General features: G+C 37.7%; 1 protein-coding gene across 1 annotated transcript; it reads right to left on the reverse strand.

Annotated features, from left to right (window-relative positions):
- Positions 1-3,636: 3,636 nt before the first annotated feature.
- Positions 3,637-23,196, reverse strand: LOC133802541 (peptidyl-prolyl cis-trans isomerase FKBP42-like). The gene is made up of 8 exons (XM_062240868.1): positions 22,998-23,196; positions 22,726-22,797; positions 22,413-22,601; positions 5,124-5,213; positions 4,700-4,884; positions 4,486-4,608; positions 4,228-4,380; positions 3,637-4,123 (listed from the first exon to the last, which is right to left on the reverse strand). The coding sequence occupies exons 2-8, from the start codon at positions 22,760-22,762 to the stop codon at positions 3,794-3,796; spliced, it is 1,107 nt and encodes a 368-aa protein (XP_062096852.1). The 5' UTR covers positions 22,763-22,797; positions 22,998-23,196; the 3' UTR covers positions 3,637-3,793.
- Positions 23,197-23,739: the final 543 nt, after the last annotated feature.

The following is a 23,739-nucleotide window of genomic DNA, read 5'->3' on the forward strand; positions in this document are numbered from 1 at the left end:
CATGTGTGGTTTGACATTATATTAAGATGAGTGTTTGATTGTTATTTTAGGCTCGTTGTGAAGTTATATCACCATTTTAATTTCTTGGACTTGAGGTAAGTAAGTTAGATTCTTATGTGATACAATGGAGTGTTTGAGAATTAATCTGATATCATGAGATGATCTATTATGTTGTTGATATGTTGTATGATTGTATTAAAAGAAGAGCATAGTGTTGTTAGCATTTATGAATGCGACACAACAAAGAGAAAAGAACAGCGTTAGAGTACTAAACGCGACACAACAAATGAGTTACTAAGGAATGATGTAACTCAAACGACAGATGCGCCAAGAGGCCCTAAGGGGGAAGAGGAGGTTGTACTTGGATATGCATTCCTGGTTACCTCACTGAGATGTTACCTTATTTATTTATGTTTGTTTTCAAATAAAGTTTATGTTTATTATGGAATGTCTGTGATATTTATTATTTTTTTTTTAAAAAAAAAAGTTAAGATGTTGAGACTAGTTTTATATTGTGTTTACTTGTTATATGTTCTTGTTTGTACTTCCTTACTCGATTTTTAGCTCACCTCCTTACTTTCCCCCTTTCAGGTTGATGGTAGGATTTGTTTGGCACGCATGGTGAGCTGGGAGTTTCCAAAGTCATGTATGTAGCAACCCAAATTCGCTATTAAGGCTTAAGGGCCTTGATTAGTGTGCCTGGAGAGCATAATGGGATTTATATGTGTGACTTTAATGAGTTAAATGCATGATTATGATTTAAAGCATGATATATGACTATTTGACTATTTGAGACGCATGACTATGTGTATTAGTATGCATGTAGGCCCTGATTGTGTTAAAAGGGCATAATTGTAATTTTGGCCATTTTGGGCACAACGGTATTGATATTAGTGATCTGTGACTCGAGACGATCCTAGAATGAGCGGAATAGCGGAAAAGTCAAAGCGGGAATTTATACCCGGCTTGGGTTAAGCCTGGGGAGTTCAAATGGGAATTTAGAGAATATATATTGAGGTTAATTTTGATGATGAGGAATATATATATATATTTGGTGATTAATCAGGTATTGGGTAGCAAGCGGGAAATTATTAGAGACACTCGATGAATTAGTGGGAATTGAGTAAAATGACTAAAATGGCCCTACATGGATAAAAGGGTGTAGAATTAATAGGGAGGGAATTTTGGTCATTAGGCTTATTAGAGATAAGTTTATTTAAGCTTTATACTTAGTGGGATTTGTAGAAAAGAGTTATAAGGCTGTGGAAAAGAAAGAAAAAGGAAGAAAAAGAAAAGAGAGAAAAACAGAGGGGTTTTGTTTCAAAGGAACGGTTTGTGGTTCTCCCACCATTTCCCTTCATTTTTCTTGGAGCTAAGCTCAGAGGAGAGCTAGGATAGGCTGAGCATCAAGGATCCTAAGCTAGACTTGAAGATTGGCAAGGGATTAGCAAGAACACATCAAAAATTGAGGTAAGTTTTTAGAAGTTTCAATTTTAGGGTTTGACTGGTTTGAGCTTTGTATCTAAGCTGAATTGATGGGGATTTTAGGGGAATTCAGGCCAAGGTTGAGAAGGAGCAAGCTAAGGAGGTCTAGGATTTAACTCAAGGTCGAATTTCCATCCACGGTATGAATTCTAAGTCTTTAACTTTGATGTTTGACTGAATTTCTGGGTTTAGGGTTAATTATGGTAGATTTTGAGATTTGGGTTGCATGAGCTTGGGTTTTGAGTTCTTGGGATGCTTGGGATGAGTGGGAGGTGTTGATAAGTTTGTTTTTGGGTTTGGTAAAGATTTGGACAAGTTTGGGGTTGAATTGGTTGAAAGAAATCGCAGAAAACGAAATTGGGTGTTGCCTGTCTGCATCTAGCGCTACAGCGCTAGTCTTTGGGCGCTGTAGCGCTAGGCCCTGTTTCTGGGGAAGTTCAGTTCTGCTTGTAGCGCTATAGCGCCCTCTTTTGAGCACTGTAGCGCTACCCTGTTCCCAGAAAGGGGTTTTTGGGTTATTTTTGAGGGATTTTGACCTAGGGTTCGGGGTTCGATTCCACCACCTTGTTTTGTGGATCTAGGACTTCCCGAGGGGCTCGGGATTAGGTTTTGGACTTGAGGTTTGGTGATGACTTTGACCTATGAATTGTGTGTAGGTGAGCGCTAGGGCTCGAGTGGGATCGTGCTCGAGGAGTCAAGTGATCAAAGCTATCGAATTGAAAGGTAAGAAAACTGTAGCACCTGAGAATAGGGCATGGGCCCATAGTGTTATTGCAGGGCATGGCCCTAGATTGTATTACATGCTAGGGTATAACCTTAATTGAATTATATATGTTTGAAGGATTATTTTGAGTTGTACGATATGTGTAATTATAGTGAAATGAACGGCTAAGGCCGAGAGCAGCAAGGCCGAGAGCGGCGAAGGCCGGGAACGGTAGTGGGGCCGGAAGTAACACTTAGCACATGGAGTGCTTATAGGCAGGGTAGGACCCAATGGATACATGGGGTATCCTTACGGTGAGGACCGAGACCCCAGGCTTTGGTAAGGCTTCTGGGGCGGCATGGCCATGTTTTCTTGGTCTGATGGTTGACTTGTTTATCTGTGGATTATATGTTAACTATATAATATGCATATGCTATATACTGTTTGAGTTTTCGTGCTAGGCTTCGGCTCACGAGTGCTCCGTGTTGCAGGTAAAGGCAAAGAAAAAGTCAACCAGCCATGAGTATGGAGAGCGTGGGGGCAGCGCATACATGTTCGGCCTGCCCGACTGCTTTGGTTGGGGGCATTTTTTGAATATGGCTGTATTAACTTGTTCTTTTGGTAGTTAACCAAGTGTAAATCTATTTTTGAGTTGTAAATATTTTGTAAACCTTATTTTTGGGATCTCAGATGTTTGATACTTAATATTTTCAATGAAACTAAGCATTTTCAAATATTACAGCCTTAACTTCTGGTTTAGTCACACCTTTGATTTTAGAAACCTCGTAGAGTCAGTTAGTTGCACAATTTCCGTTTTAAACTCACTTAGTAACGCCTCTAGGTAGTAGGGCGTTACAATGTATGTATGATGTGGGGAGCTATGGATGAAAACAATCTAGGAAAATCCAAGAGACATATTTGAGTTCTATTATGTTAGTTTAAACTTTAGTGGGATTTTTGTAATTTTCTTATGACCGACATAAAAGACACTTTATTTTGTTTTTGAACAAACGGATCCATATTGCATGTCCTTAATAAGGTCCTACTTAACTTTTTTGGATAATTATTGGCATTTTCTAAATAAGCATAAAAATATATTTTTGCAAAGATAGTTGAGATATAGCGTCATACACATTCTATATCTACATCTGCTCTTTTGAGTTCTATAAAGCATTGACTTCTCCCTCTATCTTATTTGCAGAGTCAAATTTAATTTTGAATGTTTTCTTTGGTATACATTTTTCAGCTGTTTCTGCTGGTCATGTATCAATTTTCTATTGTGTCACCATTTTAAGGTTTTAAAGCATCCACTTTTTATGATAAAGTTGGTAGATGCTAACTTACATTTGAAATAGAGGTAATTGGTTAGATTGTAAACGAAAGAGAATCATTCACTGCCTAGTAATCAAGTTTTCTGGCTAGTGGTTGTTGATCTATAGGGGTTAGCATACCATTAATGCAATTCAAACTTCACAAACCAATTGATGAATGTCACACTTCACTGTTCACGTTCCATCGATTTTTCCCCATAAAATTACTTCTTTTCCAAACATTTGTCACGTTATCTAATAAAAGTATCACAGAATTTGTCACTTCAAAGTTGGACTAGTCACTCTTCTGCCTTTGGTGTCGTCTGAAAAGGCCATGGATTAATGACAATAACCACTGCCAAAAAACAATCAACCAATTTGTTCGCTTTGGTTTTGGTTGTGGTGGTGGTCCAAAGAGCCCCTTGTAGATCTCCTTCTGCTTCTGATAAAGAGCCTTGTCATGTTCAGCCAGCAATCGCAACTCCCTCGCAATTGCTTTGTCTTCTGGAGCATATTTTCGTGCCTTTAGAAAATCTTCTCGAGCCGCGTCAGTCTGTCCAAGCTCAGCCCTGGCCTTTCCTCTTCTGAAAAGTGCCTTGGCATTGTTTTCATCCTCTGATAAAACCTGTCCAAATGAGAATTTCATAATCACCAAATTGATAAATTAAATTTGTCATTGTAATCTTCTAGTATATTTATATGGTTTGCAAGTGATATTGTAATACTCACAATGCTGCATTGTCCAATGGCTTCTTCGAAGCGCTGGAGCTTTATTAAACATGCAGCCATATTAAGGTGGCACGGATTCTTAACAGACAAGGCCATGTCCCGATACTTTCCAAACAACTGGAACATGAAGTCATCGCCCATATATGTTATGGCCTGACAATCCAGAAAACAGATGACCCATCAATATGGAAGATAACGAAAGTTTAAGTATCAATAAAAGAAATAAAAGCAGAGCATACAAGGAAAATATCTGAGTACCATTGCATACTGTGTCATGGCCTCCTCCAGCTTTTCCTCCTTAAACAAAGCATTTCCGTCCATCTTTCTTCTATCTGCTGCTCCAATCCTTTCCTCAACAGTCATGTCGCTACGAGGTTTCCCCTATTAATAAGAATAAGTTACCTAAGTTATGACCCACAAATTTGAAGACCGAGTACATTAACACTTCATAATTTATTTGGAAGCAACTTACATCTTTGGCTTCATCAAACCCAACAAGCTCAACTTCATATATTATATCGGCCATAGGTGGTACATTTGGGAAAGAAAAGTTTCCTTCTTTTCCATACCCTAATTCCCAGCCTACATGTAACAAAGCCCGTTCACCAGACTTCATGCTGGAGACACCAATAGCCAAGCCTGTCATTTCTTTCTTCTCTGTTGCAGAAACAAGAGAATCATTTTTCAAAATTAGACCATGCAATTAATTCAAGTCCTGTTAGCAAAACAAAATCCAGAACCAGCACAGTGAGCTTAAAATCATGAACAAAGTAGCTAAGACTACAAACCAGAGAAAAGTTAAATATTGGTAAAACATGAAACATTTCAGAATAGAGATGCAGATTCCAGCTATATGTTGCATCCTAATAAAAATCAGGTTGCGCCTATGTCGATACCTTTTCCTAAAATCATTTCTACTGGCTGTTGTTCCTGCCAAGTGTCTTCAAACTTGTGCTGTGTGCTTTCGGTCCATGCCCTGTAATGCACTATTTATGTACACAAAGTATTAGATAACTGGGAAACGAGAAATACTTTCAATAAATTGCAATGAAGCAGTGAAGGTAAATATAAGGAAAATCTAAATTTTGATTAAACTCAATCATCTAACCATTGCATGACAAGCTGATGAAATGGTGAGGAAAAAACTGTTTCTTACTGTATATTTTATTTTCTGATATATTGTACAACCTAGGACTAGAGGTATATATAGGAAATACATCAGTAATTACATTAAATACAAGAATAGGTACCGATTCCTATTCCCAGGAATCCCAAAGATCAAAACCATTAAAACCTATTTTCTTCTAACTGTCAACACTCCCCCTCAAGCTGGACTATAGATATTGATGAGTCCAAGCTTGTTTACAAGAAAATCAAATGTTTGTTCAGATAGTCCCTTTGTGAGAATATCAGCAAGCTGTTGATTAGTATGCACATATCTAATGCTGATAACTCCTCTGTCAATTTTTTCTTTGATGAAGTGACGGTCAACTTCCACGTGTTTGGTTCTGTCATGATGTATAGGGTTATGTGCAATGCTGATAGTAGATTGGTTATCACAGTAAAGCTGAATAGGGGCTTCATATTTAATCTTCAATTCTTCTAGTAGACGTTTGATCCATATAGCTTCACACACTCCATGAGCCATGGCTCTATACTCTGCTTCTGTACTGCTTCTTGCAACCACATTTTGCTTTTTACTTCGCCATGTGGTTACATTCCCCCATACCATTGTGCAATATCCAGATGTAGACCTTCTATCATCAATTGAACCAGCCCAGTCTGCATCTGTGAACACTTCAACTTTTCTCTCAGTTGTCTTCCTGAAAAAAAGACCCTTTCCTGGAGTTTGCTTGAGATATCTCAGAATTCGATACACTGCATTGAGATGTCCTTGACACGGATCATGCATGTATTGACTGACTAGACTCACTGCAAAAGCAATGTCGGGTCTAGTATGTGAGAGGTAGATGAGTTTTCCTACTAGCTGTTGGTACTTCCCCTTGTCAACTGGACTTCCTTCAAACATTTTCTTTTTGTCTCCGAGCTCAATTGGAGTTTTGCTGGGTCTGCTTCCGAGCATTCCTGTCTCCTTTAGAAGATCTAGAGTGTATTTTCTCTGTGACACGGAAATACCTTTTTTACTTCTAGCAAATTCCATACCCAGAAAATATTTGAGAGCACCGAGATCTTTGACTTCGAACTCCTTTGCCAACATTTCTTTGATTGAGTTTATCTCCTCAATGTGATTACCAGTGATAATTATGTCATCAACATATACGATTAGTACCGCAATTTTTTCACTTCCTAAGTGTTTGACAAAGAGAGTGTGATCAGTCTGGCCTTGTATGTATCCAAGCCCTTTGACAACTTTCAGGAAACGATTGAACCATGCTCGGGGAGATTGTTTCAAGCCGTAGAGAGATTTGTTCAGTTTGCAAACTATGGTTGTCTTGAGAGATTCTTCAAATCCCGGAGGCCGACTCATATACACTTCTTCTTCAAGTTCCCCATTCAAGAACGCATTATTTACATCAAGCTGATGTAATTCCCAATCCATGTTAACCGCTAGTGAGAGAAGAACTCTGATAGTGTTGAGTTTGGCAACTGGAGCGAATGTTTTCGTGTAGTCAATTCCATAAGTTTGAGTAAACCCCTTGGCAACTAGCCGAGCTTTGTACCTCTCAATAGATCCATTTGCATTGAATTTGACGGTGAACACCCATTTGCACCCTATTACCTTCTTGTCTGGTGGTAACTCTACTAATTTCCACGTTCCATTATGTTTAAGTGCTCTTATTTCTTCAAGCACTGCTGCTTTCCACTGAGGAGAATCAAGAGCTTCTTCGATATTCCTGGGAATCACAATATTTGATAGATTCGAGGTGAAAGCTTTAAATGAAGATGACAATTTTGAGTAAGAAATGAACTTTGAAATGGGGTGTTGGGTACATGATCTGGTTCCTTTCCTTAATGCAATAGGAATATCTAGATCTGACTGTTTGTTAGATTGGAGAATACCTGGATCTTTTGAGGGAAGCGGTTCCATCACCGGATTGGGCGTTTGACTGTGCTGAGGATTCATAACTTGTTTATTTCTCCTGGAATACACCCGAATATCTTTTTGTACGTTTTGGTCTTGAGGATGTTCTTCTGGTTCAGTGTTTTTAGGAGAGGTTGGTGGATTTTCTTGTTCAGGAGGGAGAGTCTGGATATCTGGTTCAGAAGAAAGTGGAGTGGAAGAGGTAAATGGAAAAATAGTTGTTAAGGGTAATTCTAACCCCCACGACCACTGAGCTTCTTGCTGGTGATGGTTGGACTCCCCCTGAAGCGATGTGGGAGTGAAGTAAGGAGTATCCTCGAAAAATGTGACGTTACATGAGATGAATGTTTTTTTGGTAATGGGACAATAACACCGATAACCTTTTTGGGTAGGAGAGTAACCCAAAAACACAGTCTTAATGGCTCTAGGATCAAATTTACTCCGATGGTGGGAGTGAACATGCACAAAAGCAGTGCAACCAAATACTTTAACAGGTAGAGTATTTGTAGAGATGTGAGGATGTAGAGATTGAAGAACAGAATATGGTGTTTTGAACTGAAGGGGTCGACTAGGGAGGCGATTAATGAGATAAGCAGCAGTAAGGATAGCATCGCCCCAAAGATGTTTAGGGACATGCATAGTGAACATAAGAGCACGAGCTACTTCTAAGAGATGGCGATTTTTGCGTTCAGCAACTCCATTCTGTTGCGGAGTATCAACACACGAGCTTTGATGGACAATCCCATTTTTGAGAAGATAGGGACCAAGAGTGGTATTGAAATATTCAGTACCATTGTCGGTACGGAGTATTCTTATAGGTGTTTGGTACTGTGTTTGGATCATTTGATGAAAGTTCTGAAAAATTTGGCATGTTTCAGACTAACTTTTAAGAAGATAGACCCAAGTGAGACGTGTGTGATCATCAATGAAAGAGATAAACCATCGCTTACCATAAGAAGTATTGACCTTGGAAGGTCCCCATATGTCACTATGAATTAGAGAGAATGGGTTTGAAGGTGTATATATTTTGTGAGGGAACGAAATTCGTGTGTGCTTGGCAAATTGACAAATATCACAATGAAAATCAGTAATATTCTTATTTACAAAAAACGATGGGAATAAGTGTTTTAAATATAAAAAACTTGGATGCCCAAGTCGACAATGCCATAACATAATTGTTTTTGAAACAGAGTTTGAAACAAACGATGAACTTGAACAAGAATTAGAAATAGAACTTGAATCCAAACGTAGTAGAGAAGAGAGCTCGTTAACTGGATGTTGTCCTTCAAAGAAATAAAGTCCGTTATGAACCCTAGCACTGCCAATCATCCTCCCCGATGATAGATCCTGAAATTGACAAGAATTTGACATGAATTTAGCGAAGCAATGATTATCACTGGTTAATTTTTGGACAGAGATTAAATTGCATTTCAAAGAAGGAACATAAAGTACTGATTTAAGAATGAGGTCAGCAGATAATTTAATAGTGCCTATTCCAACAATAGGAGAATGGGTGCCGTTTGCAATTGTGACACTAGATTTAGTGGAACATGGAGAATAAGTATCAAACAAATGTGGTAAACCTGTCATGTGATCAGTGGCGCCCGAATCGATGATCCATGGTGTGTTGGAGGTGGAAGAAAAATTACCAGAGTGTGCAACAGATGCACTATGAGTCTCAGGACCGGAACTGGGTTTTATGGATGATTGACTCAAAAGAGTGTATAGGTGGGCAAGTTGTTCCTTACTGAATGAAGGGGTACCAGCACTATTCTGATCATTGGTACTCTCAGTTTGAGTTTGATAGGCCTTTCTTTCATTTTGGCGGCGAGGGGTCCAATTGGGTGGTTTACCATGAATAACCCAACAAGTAGATCGAGTATAACTGTGACGTTGGCAGTGATCACACCAAGGTCGATCACCCTTACGATTAGGTCGAGGGTCAGGAGTGGATATGCCATGTGGTGGAGGGCCAGATTTTGATACTCGAGCTAAGCTTTCAATGGGCTGCAGGTCAGGAGTAGTGAGCATGACACGACGACGTGCTTCTTCACGTCTAACCTCAGAGAAGGCTTCTTCAGTGTCAGGAAATGGGGCACGACCTACCAGACGACCTCTAACTTCATCAAGATTACTGTTTAACCCCGTAAGAAAGTCAAAGACCCGTTCTTTCTCTAACTGCTGCCGCTGGATTGTAGTGCAGTTAGCACATAGTGGTGTGGTATCCAGATACAAATCGAGCTCTTGCCACAAGTCTTGTAAGTCGGAAAAATATTGGGTAACAGTTTGATTACCTTGCTTGATTTCTTTAAGCTTGGTACGGATTTTGAAAATCTGAGAGACGTTACCAAGGTCAGAATACATTTTCCGGGCAACGTCCCACACCTCCTTAGCAGTCTTAAAGAATAGATATCTGCGGCTGATTTTTGAGTCCATTGAATTAATTAACCATGCAAGTACAATAGAATTTTCAGCTTGCCATACCTTGTATGTAGGATCATTGAAAAGAGGTGCAGGGAGATCACCAGTAATGTATCCTAATTTACCACGACCACAAATAACAAGTTTGACAGATTGGGCCCATTGTAAATAATTTTTGCCATCAAGTTTATGGGCTGTAATATTAAGTGAACCATTATCAAGGTTATAAAGAGAGCCCATAGACCCAATGGGCTGACTTGGTTGAGTGTGGGTTGAGTTGGGGTTAGGGTTACCTTCATTGGGCTGGGTTGAGTGAGGCCCAATATTTTGAGAAGTAACCTCCTCACTGTTCGACATCACAGAGAGACTATAGGAGGGCTACGGGGCTGAGAGCTTCTGTGCCGAGAGTGGAGCCGAGAGCTGCTGAGGGCTACGGGGGTCCGACTGTAGCGCCGCCGGACTGGACTGCCGCCGGAATGGACTGGCCGAGACGCTGGAGAGGAGCGACTGGAGGTTGAGCACCGGAGCAGGTGCCAAATGACTTCGCCGGAGGCCTGGAGTGTCGCCGGACTGGTTTGCGACTGGAAGGAGGGACGACCGCCGGAAAAAATGGAGGAAAGCTGAAAGGGGGACAGAATCGAGCCTTACAGCTCTGATACCATGATGAAATGGTGAGGAAAAAACTGTTTCTTACTGTATATTTTATTTTCTAATATATTGTACAACCTAGGACTAGAGGTATATATAGGAAATACATCAGTAATTACATTAAATACAAGAATAGGTACCAATTCCTATTCCCAGGAATCCCAAAGATCAAAACCATTAAAACCTATTTTCTTCTAACTGTCAACACAAGCCAAACACCAACAACAATATTATTGCAAGACACCGTCAAGTCTTTGATCAAAATCTAGCAAAGCTACAAAAGTAATGGCCAATGAATACTTTAAAGAGTAACAACTAGTACTCTAACTGAAAACTCACTTGTAAAAGGGTTTACATACAATTTCCAGTTATGTTATTATTGAGATATAGGAAAAATTATAGAGACAATTGATTGAGAGGAAAATGTTTTGATTTTCTTCATTGAGATACACTGTATATATACACAAATACACAATAAAAATAATAAATGCTGAATATTTACATTTAATTGTAATATTCTAACTAAGAAAAGAAACTAATTACAATAAATTTGTCAGCCGTCAATACTCCCCCTCAAGCTTGACTATAGATATTGATGAGTCACGGTGAATTCATAATTTGCTAGCCGTCAATACTCCCCCTCAAGCTTGACTATAGATATTGATGAGTCCAAGCTTGTTCATAAAAAGATCATATACTTTTTCAAATAATCCCTTGGTAAGAATATCTGCAAGTTATTGATCAGTGTGCACATACTCCATTTTGATAACTCCTCCATCAATTTTCTTAATAAAGTGACGGTCTACTTCCACGTGCTTTGTTCTGTCATGGTAAACCGGGTCATGAGCACTACTAATAGTAGACTAGTTGTCACAGTAAACATGGACGGGAGCTTCATACTTAATCTTTAATTCCTCCAGTAGTCCTTTTATCCAAATTTCCTCGCACACTCCATCAGCCATGGCTCTGTATTCAGCTTCTGTACTGCTTCTCGCAACAACAGATTGTTTCTTACTTCGCTATGTTACTAAGTTTCCCCATAGTAAAGTACAATATCCTAATGTAAATTTTCTGTCATCAATCGATCCGGTCCAATTTGCATCAGTGAATACTTCGACATTTCTTTTAAGAATTTTCTTGAAAAACAACCCTTTGCCTAGAGTTTGCTTCAAATACCTCAACACTCAATACACAGCATTGAGGTGACCTTGGCATGGATCATGCATATATTGACTTATTAGACTTACGACAAAAGCAATGTCTGCTCTAGTATGTGAGATAAATGAGCTTTCCAACTAACTATTGATATCTGCCTTTGTCAACTGATTCCCCTTTAAACATTCAATCTTTGTTTCCTAGTTCGATTGAAGTTTTTCTAGCCTTAAAATCTTGTATACTAGTTTCTTTTAGCAATTTCTTTGTAATACAGAAATACCTCTTTTGCTTCTAGCAATTTCCATACCTAAAAAGTATCTCAGTGTTCCAAGATCCTTGACTTCAAACTCTTTTGACAACAGTCCTTTGATCAAATTTATCTCCCTAGTATTGTTGCCAGTGACTATTATATCATCAACATAAACAATCTGGACAGTCATCTCTCCTTTTCCTGAGTTTTTAATAAACAGAGTGTGGTCTGTTTGACCCAGTGTGTAGCGGAGACACTTGACTGCGTTTGAAAAAATGATTGAACCATGCCCAAGGAGATTGTTTCTGGCCATAGAGAGATTTTTTGAGTTTGTAGACAATCTTGAGAGATTTTTCTTCAAATCCAGGGGGTTGAACCATGTAGACCTCTTCTAGTTCACTATTTAAGGAAGCATTTTTTACATCTAGTTGATGTAACTCCCAATCCAGGTTGACTGCTAATGAAAGTAAGACTTTGAAAGTGTTAAGCTTTGCAACATGAGCGAAGGTTTCGGTGTAGTCAATTCCATAGGTTCGTGTAAACCCCTTTGCAACTAACCAAGCTTTGTATCTTTCCACATATCCATTCGCATTATACTTGACTATGAAAATTAGGGCGTACAAACATGAACAAAGGCTGTACACCCAAATGTTTTAATAGGAAGGGAGTTGGAGGAAATATGAGGATATGACGAAAGGAGAATAGAATGAGGTGTCCTAAATTGAAGAGGCCGACTAGGAAGGCAGTTAATAAGATAGGCGGCGGTGACAATGGCATCTCCCAAAAAATACTTTGTGATGTGCATAGTGAAAATTTAGGACCGGGCCACTTCTAAGAGGTGGTGATTTTTTAGTTCAGCCACCCCATTCTATTGATGATTCCTTTTCGGAAATATAGGGTCCCAAGACAGAATTAAAATATTCGGTGTCATTGTCTATTCGTAATATACGAATAGATTTTTGAAATTGTGTTTGAATCATCTTATGGAAATTTTGAAAGACATTATGAGATCGAGTTCAAGTTCCTGCCATAAATCTTATAAACCTGAAAAATATTGAGTCACAGTCTGAGTACCTTGTTTGATCTCTTTGAGTTTGGTTCGAATCTCAAATATATTGAGATGTATTCCCAAGGTCAGAGTACATTTTTGTAGAAGCATCCCATACTTAAGTACTTTTATATCGTTTCTTCTGAAGTAAAGGCAAGAACAATGGAATTTTCAACTTGCCATACCTTGTAAGTTGGATCATCCAATGGAGGAGCAGAGAGGTCACTGGTAATGTAGCCAAGTTTCCTGCGACTGCATTTGACAATTTTGACTAATTGTGCCCATTCCAAATAGTTTTCACCTTCAAGCTTGTGAGTTGTAATCTGAATGGAACCACTGTCCTGGCTGTAGAGGGATCCCACGGAGCCACTGGAATGAGTATGGACCTGTGAAGTGGTTTTACTAGTTGTCTGAGACGTTACTTCTTCACTGATTGAAATCACTTAAAAGAGAAAAATTGTCCCTGGGTGTTTGGAATTGGGCTGGACTGATAATATGGACTGGGCTAGGCTTGTAGTAATTGATGAACCCCTTGGACACGTGAGTAGAAATAAAAAATTTGCTTGGGATTGACAATCTTTGAGCGATTAGGAGAGATTGACAACTGACCTTTGTGCAATTTGGTGAGACCTTCGTCACTTCGACTTCGTGCGACTTCGACAGGGACTTGAATGGAGAACGAAGGGACCTTGACTTCGTGGACAGGGACTGATGACTGAAGGGGTCAACTCGTCGGAGGTGGTGTTGCCAAAACCAAAGAGGATGACTGGAGTTCGAACCAGAGGTTAGAAAAACAAAACCTATAGTGCTGATACCATATTGAGACATAGGAAATATTAGAGATAATTGATTGAGAGGAAAATGTCTTGATTTTCTTCATTGAGATACATTGTATATATACACAATGCTGAATATTTACAATCAACTGTAATATTCTAAGGGAAGAAACTAAATACAAGAAATTTTCCAGCCCTTATCACACTGTGAATCCATAATTTGCTAGATGTCAATAATTATTTTGGAATGCTACAAACAAATGTCAAATGATTATGCATGCTTTCAAACCCCTTAATGTACCAAGAATATACATTTCAGATGCAACGATAATCGATCAAACAAAATAATTATGCATACTACACCAATAACAGCAACTGAAACATTTAAGAAAAAAAGAATAAACATAAGGACATAAGACCAGAAGAATTCTTTGTGTCCATATGCAATAGTATGGTTTTTATTGTAAACTTGCCCTCCTGGAGAACTCACAAACTGCGATTACACTTTAAGTCCACACATGAAATTGAAGACCCGTATCTCACTATGAACAAACCATGGACCTGATTATTAGGGACTATTAGGATTAGCTGAGTCATTTATTTTAGTTTAGAATTAGTTACATGTTATTTTAACAACTAATTTTTGTTGTATTTCTGCTAAGCTGATATATAAACTTCGGCTTCTCCTTATGCAAGTCAGGGATTTTATAATCAATAAACAAGTTTTTCCTACACTAATATGGTATCAGAAAAAATACTCTTCTCTCACTATTGATTATGATTCCCTCATTCTCCCATGGCGCGCACCAGAGGTTCCAACCACCAGACTTCCGGTCAGTCCACTGTGAATCCTCTTGGCGTTCCCTCTGCTCTGCCTGCTCGGATCAAGTTTAACAATGGTGATCCAAACCCTAATGTCACAAGATCTGCACCGATTGAATCCAATAATCGGTTTGATCATGAAGATTCCACAAGTCCTTACTTTCTTAGCAATGGAGATCAAACAAATTATGTTCCTGGACCTTCGACTCTCTCTAGTCAAGACAATTTCCACACTTGGACAAGGGCAGCCACCATCTCCATCACAGCTAGGAATAAAAAACCCTTCGTCGGTGGCTCACTTCCTCGACCACCAACTGATGACCCCAATTTATCTTCTTGGATGAGATGCAATAGTATGGTAATGGCTAGCTTCTTCAAGTTGTTTCTAAAGAGATTGCAGGTAGCATCATGTACAATGAAACAACCATGGATATGTGGAATGACCTTCACGATAGATTCAACCAAAGTAATGGGCCACGCATCTTCCAATTGAAGACCTCAGTCAACAGTATCAAGCAAGGTGATTCGGATGTGAGAACCTATTTCACAAAGCTCAAATCACTATGGGATGAACCCAATGAATTCCAGCTGTGCAGTCCTTGTACTTGTGGCTGCCATTGTGGAGCAACGAAAAAATTACTAGATCTTTATAGTCAAGATCATGTTCTTCAATTTCTTACTGGATTAAATGAATCTTTTACTCAGGTTAGGGCTCAAATTTTCCTCTATGATCCCCTACCTTCTCTATCTAATGTGTTCCTTATGGTTGTCCAAGAACGCCAAAGATCTCTTGGCAATCCTCAACTTTCAGATCTCACAGCTGTTGTCCCTGCCTCTACTACAACCAAGAATCCCCAACCAAGAAAAAAAAAATCAAGACCGACTTATTCTCATTGCGAAAGGCTAGGACATCTTGTTGATAAATGTTTTTTTCTCCATGGTTTTCATCTTGGAAGTTACAACAAGAAAGTTGAAGACAAACCCAAACCTTTTGCCCGTCACTCTATGGCATCTCCTAATCATGTCGTGGCCTCTACATCAGCAGCTCCTTCTCATGTCGTGGCTTCTACCCCACCAGCTCCCCATCATGTCGTGGCATCTATGACACATGTTGCTCCAATCAATCGCACTAGCATGCTCTCAATGTCACAACTTGATGTTTCTCATCAGCCAGCAACTACAACAAGGGCTATCAAATTCAGACCCAAACCCTCCCTTGGTTTCTAATATTTCTGGTAACTTTGTATCTCTTCCATCTAATTTTTGGATAGTTGATAGTGGTGCTACTCACCATGTTTGTTTTGACATCAAATGCTTTACACCTTTCCCTAACAAACTCATTGCCAATTCTATTACTCTTCCAAATTGTTCACAAATTACAATTCAAAAATCAGGGCTTGTTCATTTACATAATAATCTCATTCTTCATGACGTTTTATTTGTTTCGCAATTTCATTTCAATCTTTTTAAAGTGAAATGTTTTTTTACAAAACAGTCCCTATTTACTTATTTTTTCCTCTCAATCTTGTTCTCTTCAGAATCATATTGTGGGTACAACGATCGGGACAACTCATAGAATTGGCAATTTATAAATCCTTGAGCAAGACAGAGTTGTTTTTTCCTTCTTGTTCTAATGTTTTTTCTCATTCTATAGTTTGTAATGATGCTCATCATTGACATAATCGCCTAGGTCATCCATCTTTGTTAGTGACTAATCTTCTCAATAAAACTTTGCATTTTGATGTTACTAAAAAGCCCATGATAAACCATGTTCTATTTCTCATTTTGCAAAACAAAAACATTTGCCTTTCGTTTCTCATAATAAAACAACTTCAGCTCCTTTTGATTTATTCCATATTGATATTTGGGGTCTTTTTCATCTTTTGGTTGTTGAGGATTACAAATATTCCCTTTAACATTGTAGATCATCATACTAGATATACTTGGGCATTTATGTTAAAGCTAAAATCTGATGTTCAAACTATTATTCCTAATTTTTTTCATCTTATTGTATATCAATATTCAGTTTCCATAAAAGCTATAAGATATGATAATGCCAAGAAACTCATTTTAACTTCATTTTATGCTTCCAAAGGCATTCAATTTTTCATTCATGTATTGACTATCCCCAACAAAATTCTGTTGATGAACATAAGCATTAACACATCCTAAATGTTGCTAGGTCCCTTTAATTTCAATCTAATCTTTCTTAATCTTATTGGAATTATGCTATTACTACAGCTGTCTACTTGATCAATAGAACCCCATTTTTTTAAAACATAAGACTCCTTTTGAAATGCTCAATAAAAAGTTACCTCATTATGAGCACCTTAAAAGTTTTGGGTGTCTTGCTTATGTTTCTACTCTAGATAGAACAAGACATAAGTTTAGTTCTCGGTCAAGTGCTGGCATATTTATTAGTTATTCTCAAGGTATGAAAGCATACCCTATTTTGGACTTAGAAACTAATCAAGTCACTCATTCTTGTGATGTAATTTTTATGAGGATTTTTTCCCACTTCAATATAATGCAAAAGTAGCTATTGATAGTTTTTTTTTCTAACAATATTCTTCCTCGTTCACCTAGGACATGTTCAAACATTGAGGCCTCTACATCATTAAGACGACATGATCCAAAATCATTTCCAACACCTCCTTTAGCTTCCTCGTACAAGGAAAACAACACCGCTACTCTTACCAAAACTGGTCGAGTAGTCCATAAACCCCAACATCTCAATAATTATGTTTGCTCTTATAATGCTGCCATATCATCTACTGCGCATCCATTAGCTAACGTCTTGTCTTATGACAGGTTTTCCCCTTAATTTCGGGGGCTGCCATCCTTGCTGGCAATAGCTCCATTGAGCCAACTTCTTACAATGTTGCTTCCAAAATACAAGAGTGGCAAGTTGCCATGCAATCTGAAATTACCGCCCTGAAGCCAACAACACTTGGAATATAGTTTCCTTGCCTCATGGACAGTACACTATTGGAAGCAAATGGATCTACAAAGTAAAACACAAATCTAATGGTGCAATTGATCGATACATGGCTCGCTTAGTTGCAAAAGGGTATACTCAAGAACACGGTATAGACTATCTTGACACTTTTGCTCTCGTTGCTAAATTTAATACCCTTAAAGCTTTACTTGCTTTTGTTGCCACTTATAATTGGTCCCTTCATCAAATGGATATTAATAATGCTTTTCTTCATGGTGACTTAGATGAGCAAATTTACAAGAACATCCCCAAAGGATATCAACCTAAGGGGGAGCTTCCACCAAAATCCGGCGTGTAAATGTAGAAATATCATTATATATACATTTTGTACAGCTAATTTTAGGTTGTAATTGACAGCTAAGTTTACGTTGTATTTTTTCTTATCTTTTGTCTAATACTTTGTATTCAGCCTATATATCCTATATATAGGCCATTCTATAAATCAATAAAATTAGATTAGAAGTATTATTCACAGAAACTACATTGTATTAGAGCATTAGTAGTCCAAAAATTAGAAAATCTTTCTAATTTATTTTTTGCCCTTTCTCAGTAAAAAAAATTAGGGTTTCGTACCAATCAGCCAACTCCTCTTCATCTAAAAGTCAATCTAAAAAATATCAACTTCTCAAATTAATGGCTGCTACTCAACTTCTCCAATCAGCCAAGCCCACTTCTCAATCAACTGCACAATGTCACCAATTCCTCTCACCAAGTCATCCATTTTCGAGACTTGGAAGTCAGCCACTTCTCAAAGGACAAAATCGATGCAACTCCAACACCTCTTGGGCAGCGTATGCAGCAGCCAACCCACCTTCAACCGAGGTAAATGTCAGCATAATGTGTCATCAAGGTTCTACGTCTCACATTTACTGCCACCTCCAACAAAAATACTTGGATAGTTGATTCAGAAGTTTCCGACCACATGACGGGTGACTTACAAGTCTTTTCAACACCTTCAAACCATGTCCTGAATCCCACACAGTCAGAATTGTCGATGGTTCTCTCTCAAAAGTGATAGGGACTGGCTCTGTAACATTATCAGATGACCTCCTTTCATCTGTTCTATTTCTCCCAAATTTAAATTACAATCTACTTTCAAAAAGCAAACTTACTTGAGATTTGAATTGTGTAACTAAATTCTATCCAAATCTTTGTGAATTTCAGGTTGAGGGTTCGAAGAAGGTGATTGCCAGTGCTGAAATGTATTATGGACTCTATATTCTCAAGGATTCTCCTAAATGTAAACAAGTTCACAAATCAATTTGTGGTAACCATTCCAATTTAGATTCTGTTTTCAATTCTATGTCTGTTTCGAATGAAAATCTCATCATGTTGTGGCAATTTCGACTAGAACATCCAAATTTTGGTTATCTTGAAAAATTATTTCCTCAGTTATTTGTCCACAAAAGACCAAAACTCTTTCATTATGAAGTATGTCAACTTGCCGAACATACTCAAAACTCTTACCTCAGTCTTCCTTACAAACCTTCACAACTTTTTTCGATGATACATAGTAAAATTTGGGGACCCTCACGAGTAACAAATATAATGGAACTAGATGGTTTGTATCATTTATTAATGATCATACTAGGATAACATGGACATTCTTTATAAAAGAAAAATCTGAAACTGCTTCCATTTTTAAAATTTTCCATTCCATGATTCAAAATCAATTTTACCGAAAGATCCAAATCCTGAAAACTGATAATGGAAAAGAATATTTTAACTCCATTCTTGGTACATACTTGTTAGATCAAGGTATTGTTCACATTAGTTCAAGTGTTGATACTTCGCAACAAAATGGAGTGGTTGAGCAGAAAAACAAACATCCTCTTGAAGTTTCTAGATCTATCATGTTTTCAAATCATGTTCCTAAACAGTTTTGAGGGAGGCCTTACTCACAGCTACCTATCTCATCAATCGTATGCCTAGCCGTGTACTTCAATTCAAAGCCCCCAGAAATCTGTTACTTGCAACATTCCCTCATATCTCAGCCTTCTTCGATCTTCTATTTAAAGTCTTCGGATGTCCAGCTTTTGTCCATGTTTATGATCACAAAGTCTCACAAGGGTCTCTTCATCGGTATTCCAACACTCAAAAAAGGTACAAATGTTACTCCCCAATTACAAAAAAGGTCTATAACACTAGATGTCACCTTTTTTGAACATCAATCTTTCTTTCCCAAATCTGGTATTCAGGGAGAGCATTCACGGGAATATCAGCTTTGGGAAACTCTTCAGGATCATCAAGCTGTATTTCCTCAACCCAATGTTGTGACACACAAACATCAAAGTGCTCAGTCTTTGCCCTATTTGCCTACCCAACCAGATCAATCAACTGGTCCTTCCTTACGTTCTTTTCCTATCCAACCAGATCAATCAACAGGTCCTTCCTTGCCTTCTTTTCCTATCCAACCAGATATTAGTCCAAAAAACACATCCAACCCGTCCTTTATAGTCAATCCGACCTCACCTTCCTCCTCAGAAAATCAAAACACTCTTTCTAACTTACCATCACCTCAAACTCAAGCACAATTTTAGATAGGTAACAAAGAACTTCATGTTTATAGCAGGAAAAAAGTTGAGAATATAGAGGTCAACATGCAAGACAAGAATTGCTCAAACACTCATCAAAGTTCTCTCAACCTCGAAAATCATGAAGGTAAGGATTCTGTGACTCATGAGTTAGTTTCTCCTACTATTGATGATCTCGACCTACCTATTGCTCATCGGAAGGGTGTTGGAACTTGTATCAATCACCACATTGAAAAGTATGTTGCTTATGGAAAATTAACACCTATGTACCGAACTTGTTTCTTCTCTTGATCTTATTCGGATTCCCACAAATATTTATGAAGCCTTGATATATCCAAAATGGAAGACTGCAGTCGATGAAGAAATAAATGCTCTTGAGAAAAATGGTACTTGGGTTCTCACTGAGTTGCCTCAAGGAAAGCGGGCAGTTGGTTGCAAGTAGATTTTCACCGTCAAATATAATTCAGATGAGAGTATCAACAAATTCAGAGCTCGATTAGTTGCCATGGGATTCACTCAATCATATGGTGTTGACTATCAGGTGACCTTTGCTCCCGTCGCCAAACTTAATATAGTAAGAGTTCTATTATCATTTGCTGTAAATTGTGATTGGCCTTTATATCAATTGGATGTGAAGAATGCTTTTTTGAATGGGGATCTCAAAAAAGAAGTCTACATAGAAATTCCACCAGGAATGAAGAAATACACCAGTGGTCGAGTAGGGTGCAAAATTCTCAAATCTCTTTATAGCTTGAAATAGTCACCTCGGGCATGGTTTCACAAATTTGCAAAGTTAGTTGTCAAACATGGATATACTCAAAGCCAGTCTGATCATACTCTATTTTTCAAGTTCTCTTTAATAGGTAAGCTAGCAATTCTCATTGTCTATGTGGATGACATAATCTTAATTGGAGATGACTTAGGAGAAATTTCAGATCTCAAAAGACTTCTTGCCTCCAAATTTGAAATCAAAGATCTAGGAACCCTCAAATACTTTCTTGGTATGGAAGTAGCTCGATTGAAAGAAGGAATTGTTATATCTCAGCAAATGTATATCCTAGATTTTATAAAAGAAACTGGAATAATTGGGAGCAAGCCGGTTGACACTCCCATAGATCCAAGCTTGAAAGTTAATCGAAGAGAGGATTCAACTCTGGTAGAGAGGGGGAGCTATCAAAGATTAGTAGGAAAACTAATCTCTCTCATACCAGATCTGATATCGTCTTCCCTGTTAGCTTTGTTAGTCAACATATGCACAGTCCTTGTGAGAGCACTTGGAAGCAGTGTATCGTATTCTAAGGTATTTGAAAATGACACCAGGTCTTGGTTTGCACTAGAAATTGGACTATCTAATTCTGAAATTTTAGTGTCTCAAAAGTCTTTTGTTTTGCAGCTACTAAATGATACAGGCTATCTTTGTGGTAAAGTTGCTTCCACTCCAATGGAGCTCAACTTAAAGCATAGTAAAGATGAGGGAAACCCTCTAGACAATCCTACTTTTTATAGAAGCGTCATTGGTAAGCTTATTTGCCTAGCAATCACTAGACTGATATATCTCTTGCTGTTAATATAATAGTCAATTTCTCTCATCACCAAGATTACCTCATATAAGGGTTTCTCAATGCATTCTTCAATATTTAAAAGGAACACTAGGGCAAGGCTTGGTTTTTCCTTCACAAACTCAGCCACATTTACAAGCTTATGCTGAATCTGATTTTTCTTCTAACTTACAACTAAAAAAAAATTCTGATGTTGATTGGGTTACTTGTGTAGATACAAGAAGATTTGTTACTGGTTATTGTTTTTTTAGGTACTTCTCTTATTTCATGGAAGTCCAAAAAGCAAAACACTGTCTCTCGCTCTTCTGCTGAAGCAGAATATCGAGCCATAGCCAATGCTACTTGCAAAATCATGTAGTTGCTTGCTGTTCTCAAAGATTTCGGCATTCAACATACAAACCCTGCTCTTCTTTTCTGCGACAACACTGCAACAATCGACATATCTGAAAATCCTATCTTCCACGTACGTACAAAGCATGTTGATATTGATGGTCACATAATTTGCATCAAACTCATACCAGTTTCTTCTCAGCTCAATCTTGTGACATTCTCACAAAACCTCTGTTTCCTACTCATTTCAAAGAACTTGTATCCAAGATGAGTGTTAGAAACCTATACATCTCATCTTGAGGGGAGTATTAGGATTAGCTGAGTCATTTATTTTAGTTTAGAATTAGTTACAAGTTGTTATTTTAACAACTAATTTCTGTTGTATTTCTGCTAAGCTGATATATAAACTTCGGCTTCTCCTTATGCTTGGGTCAGAGATTTTATAATCAATAAAACAAGTTTTTCCTACACTAATACTGACCAATCAACCTAACTCTCTTGGGTCATTTGCAATTCCTACGTGAGTAAGAAAGTCAACCCCAAAACGAAAATGAAAAACGATACGCAAGAGCTAAAATGTGGGAAGTAAAAAAATACTTACAGAAGCAAGTTGAATATTTGGATGGTGTGGCTCCATGACCTTCCATAATGACTTGCTTTGTGACTTTCCCTTGTAGAATCTCCACCTCTGAATCAACTTTCGGGGGTCCATTACCAGTAGCATCCTGAGGAGGCTCCCCGTGAACAAATGAAGCACTTTCAGTGACAATTTCATTCTCCTCATTTTCACCTGCAAAAATACAGAAAGGTGTAGAGATTAGTTACTTCCTAGAGGTCTCTTTCCAAACTTAATATGAAACCCCATTATTGTGACATAAACCCATATAAGAAAGGTGAAAGAATTATAAATTTACCAAGTGATTGATTCTGTTGGTCCTCAAAATCCGCCATTATAGGCAAAATGGGGTTTGATCAAATGAATTCCCCTACGTTTACAGAAGCTCAATCATTAGTTTCTAGTCTACCATAACCAAATAAACAATAAATCAATACCGTGATACTTAGTTGAACTTCATAGATGAAAAATGACTAGAAGAAGGGGAACCCAAAGTCAATTTGGAATGAGAAAGCTTTCAATCGTAATGAAGAAGAAGAAGAAGAATAATGGTATAATTGATCAAAGTACCTCAGCTGAAGTGGTACAGGTTGACGGTTGAGCGGTGTGGAAGGCTGGGCAGGACGGAGATTCAAATGGGATTACGATTACAATTACACAAAATACAAAGAGACTTTAGATGTAAACAACTTCGATTCCCTTTCATTTAGTCTAGAACGTTCTTCCACTGTCTATTTTATTTTTTGTCTTTCTTATTCTACTGAATTAATGTCTTGTTAGTTGAGATATATTATTACATATGAGAAAATCCCTTCAAATGAATAAAACAGAACAAAAGACAAATGAAATGCAATTTTATTTATTTTAGACAAAGCGATCTAATTCAAACATGAATGAGAATGAGATTTCCCGTAGAAAAAAATTAAATTAAATTAAAAAACAATTAATTGACAACCTTATTTTTAGTTGTTTTTCTATAATTGTTACCAAAAATTTAAAAAAAAAAACACAAGACGCATAGCTTATATGTATAGTAACAGAAGCCATCATACACTTAGAGCATCTTTAATGTATTTGTGCAATATTATATTTACTACATATTATATAATTTAACGTGTTCCAAAAAGTATATCAAATCTCTTACATACTAAAAGTTGTTCAAATTTGTCTCATGTTATAATATGAGTTAAATTTGGTACATCAATAAATGCTTATTTTTTATTTACCACATTGCCACTAATTATTATAATTCAGTAGTCGATAATTAATTATCAACTATATATCATTATTTATTTATTTTAATGATAAATTT

Source organism: Humulus lupulus, chromosome 9 (genome assembly GCF_963169125.1).
Source record: "Humulus lupulus chromosome 9, drHumLupu1.1, whole genome shotgun sequence".
NCBI lineage: Eukaryota > Viridiplantae > Streptophyta > Magnoliopsida > Rosales > Cannabaceae > Humulus > Humulus lupulus.

Excerpts from the sequence above, each read along its gene's own strand:
- LOC133802541 (XM_062240868.1), bottom strand. The coding sequence starts at position 22,762 with ATGGCGGATTTTGAGGACCAACAGAATCAATCACTTG. Across the intron at positions 5,214-22,412 it reads CAAATATTCAACTTGCTTCT|TGCATTACAGGGCATGGACC; the intron begins GTAAGTATTTTT and ends GTACATAAATAG. Across the intron at positions 4,885-5,123 it reads AGAAATGATTTTAGGAAAAG|AGAAGAAAGAAATGACAGGC; the intron begins GTATCGACATAG and ends TTTCTGCAACAG.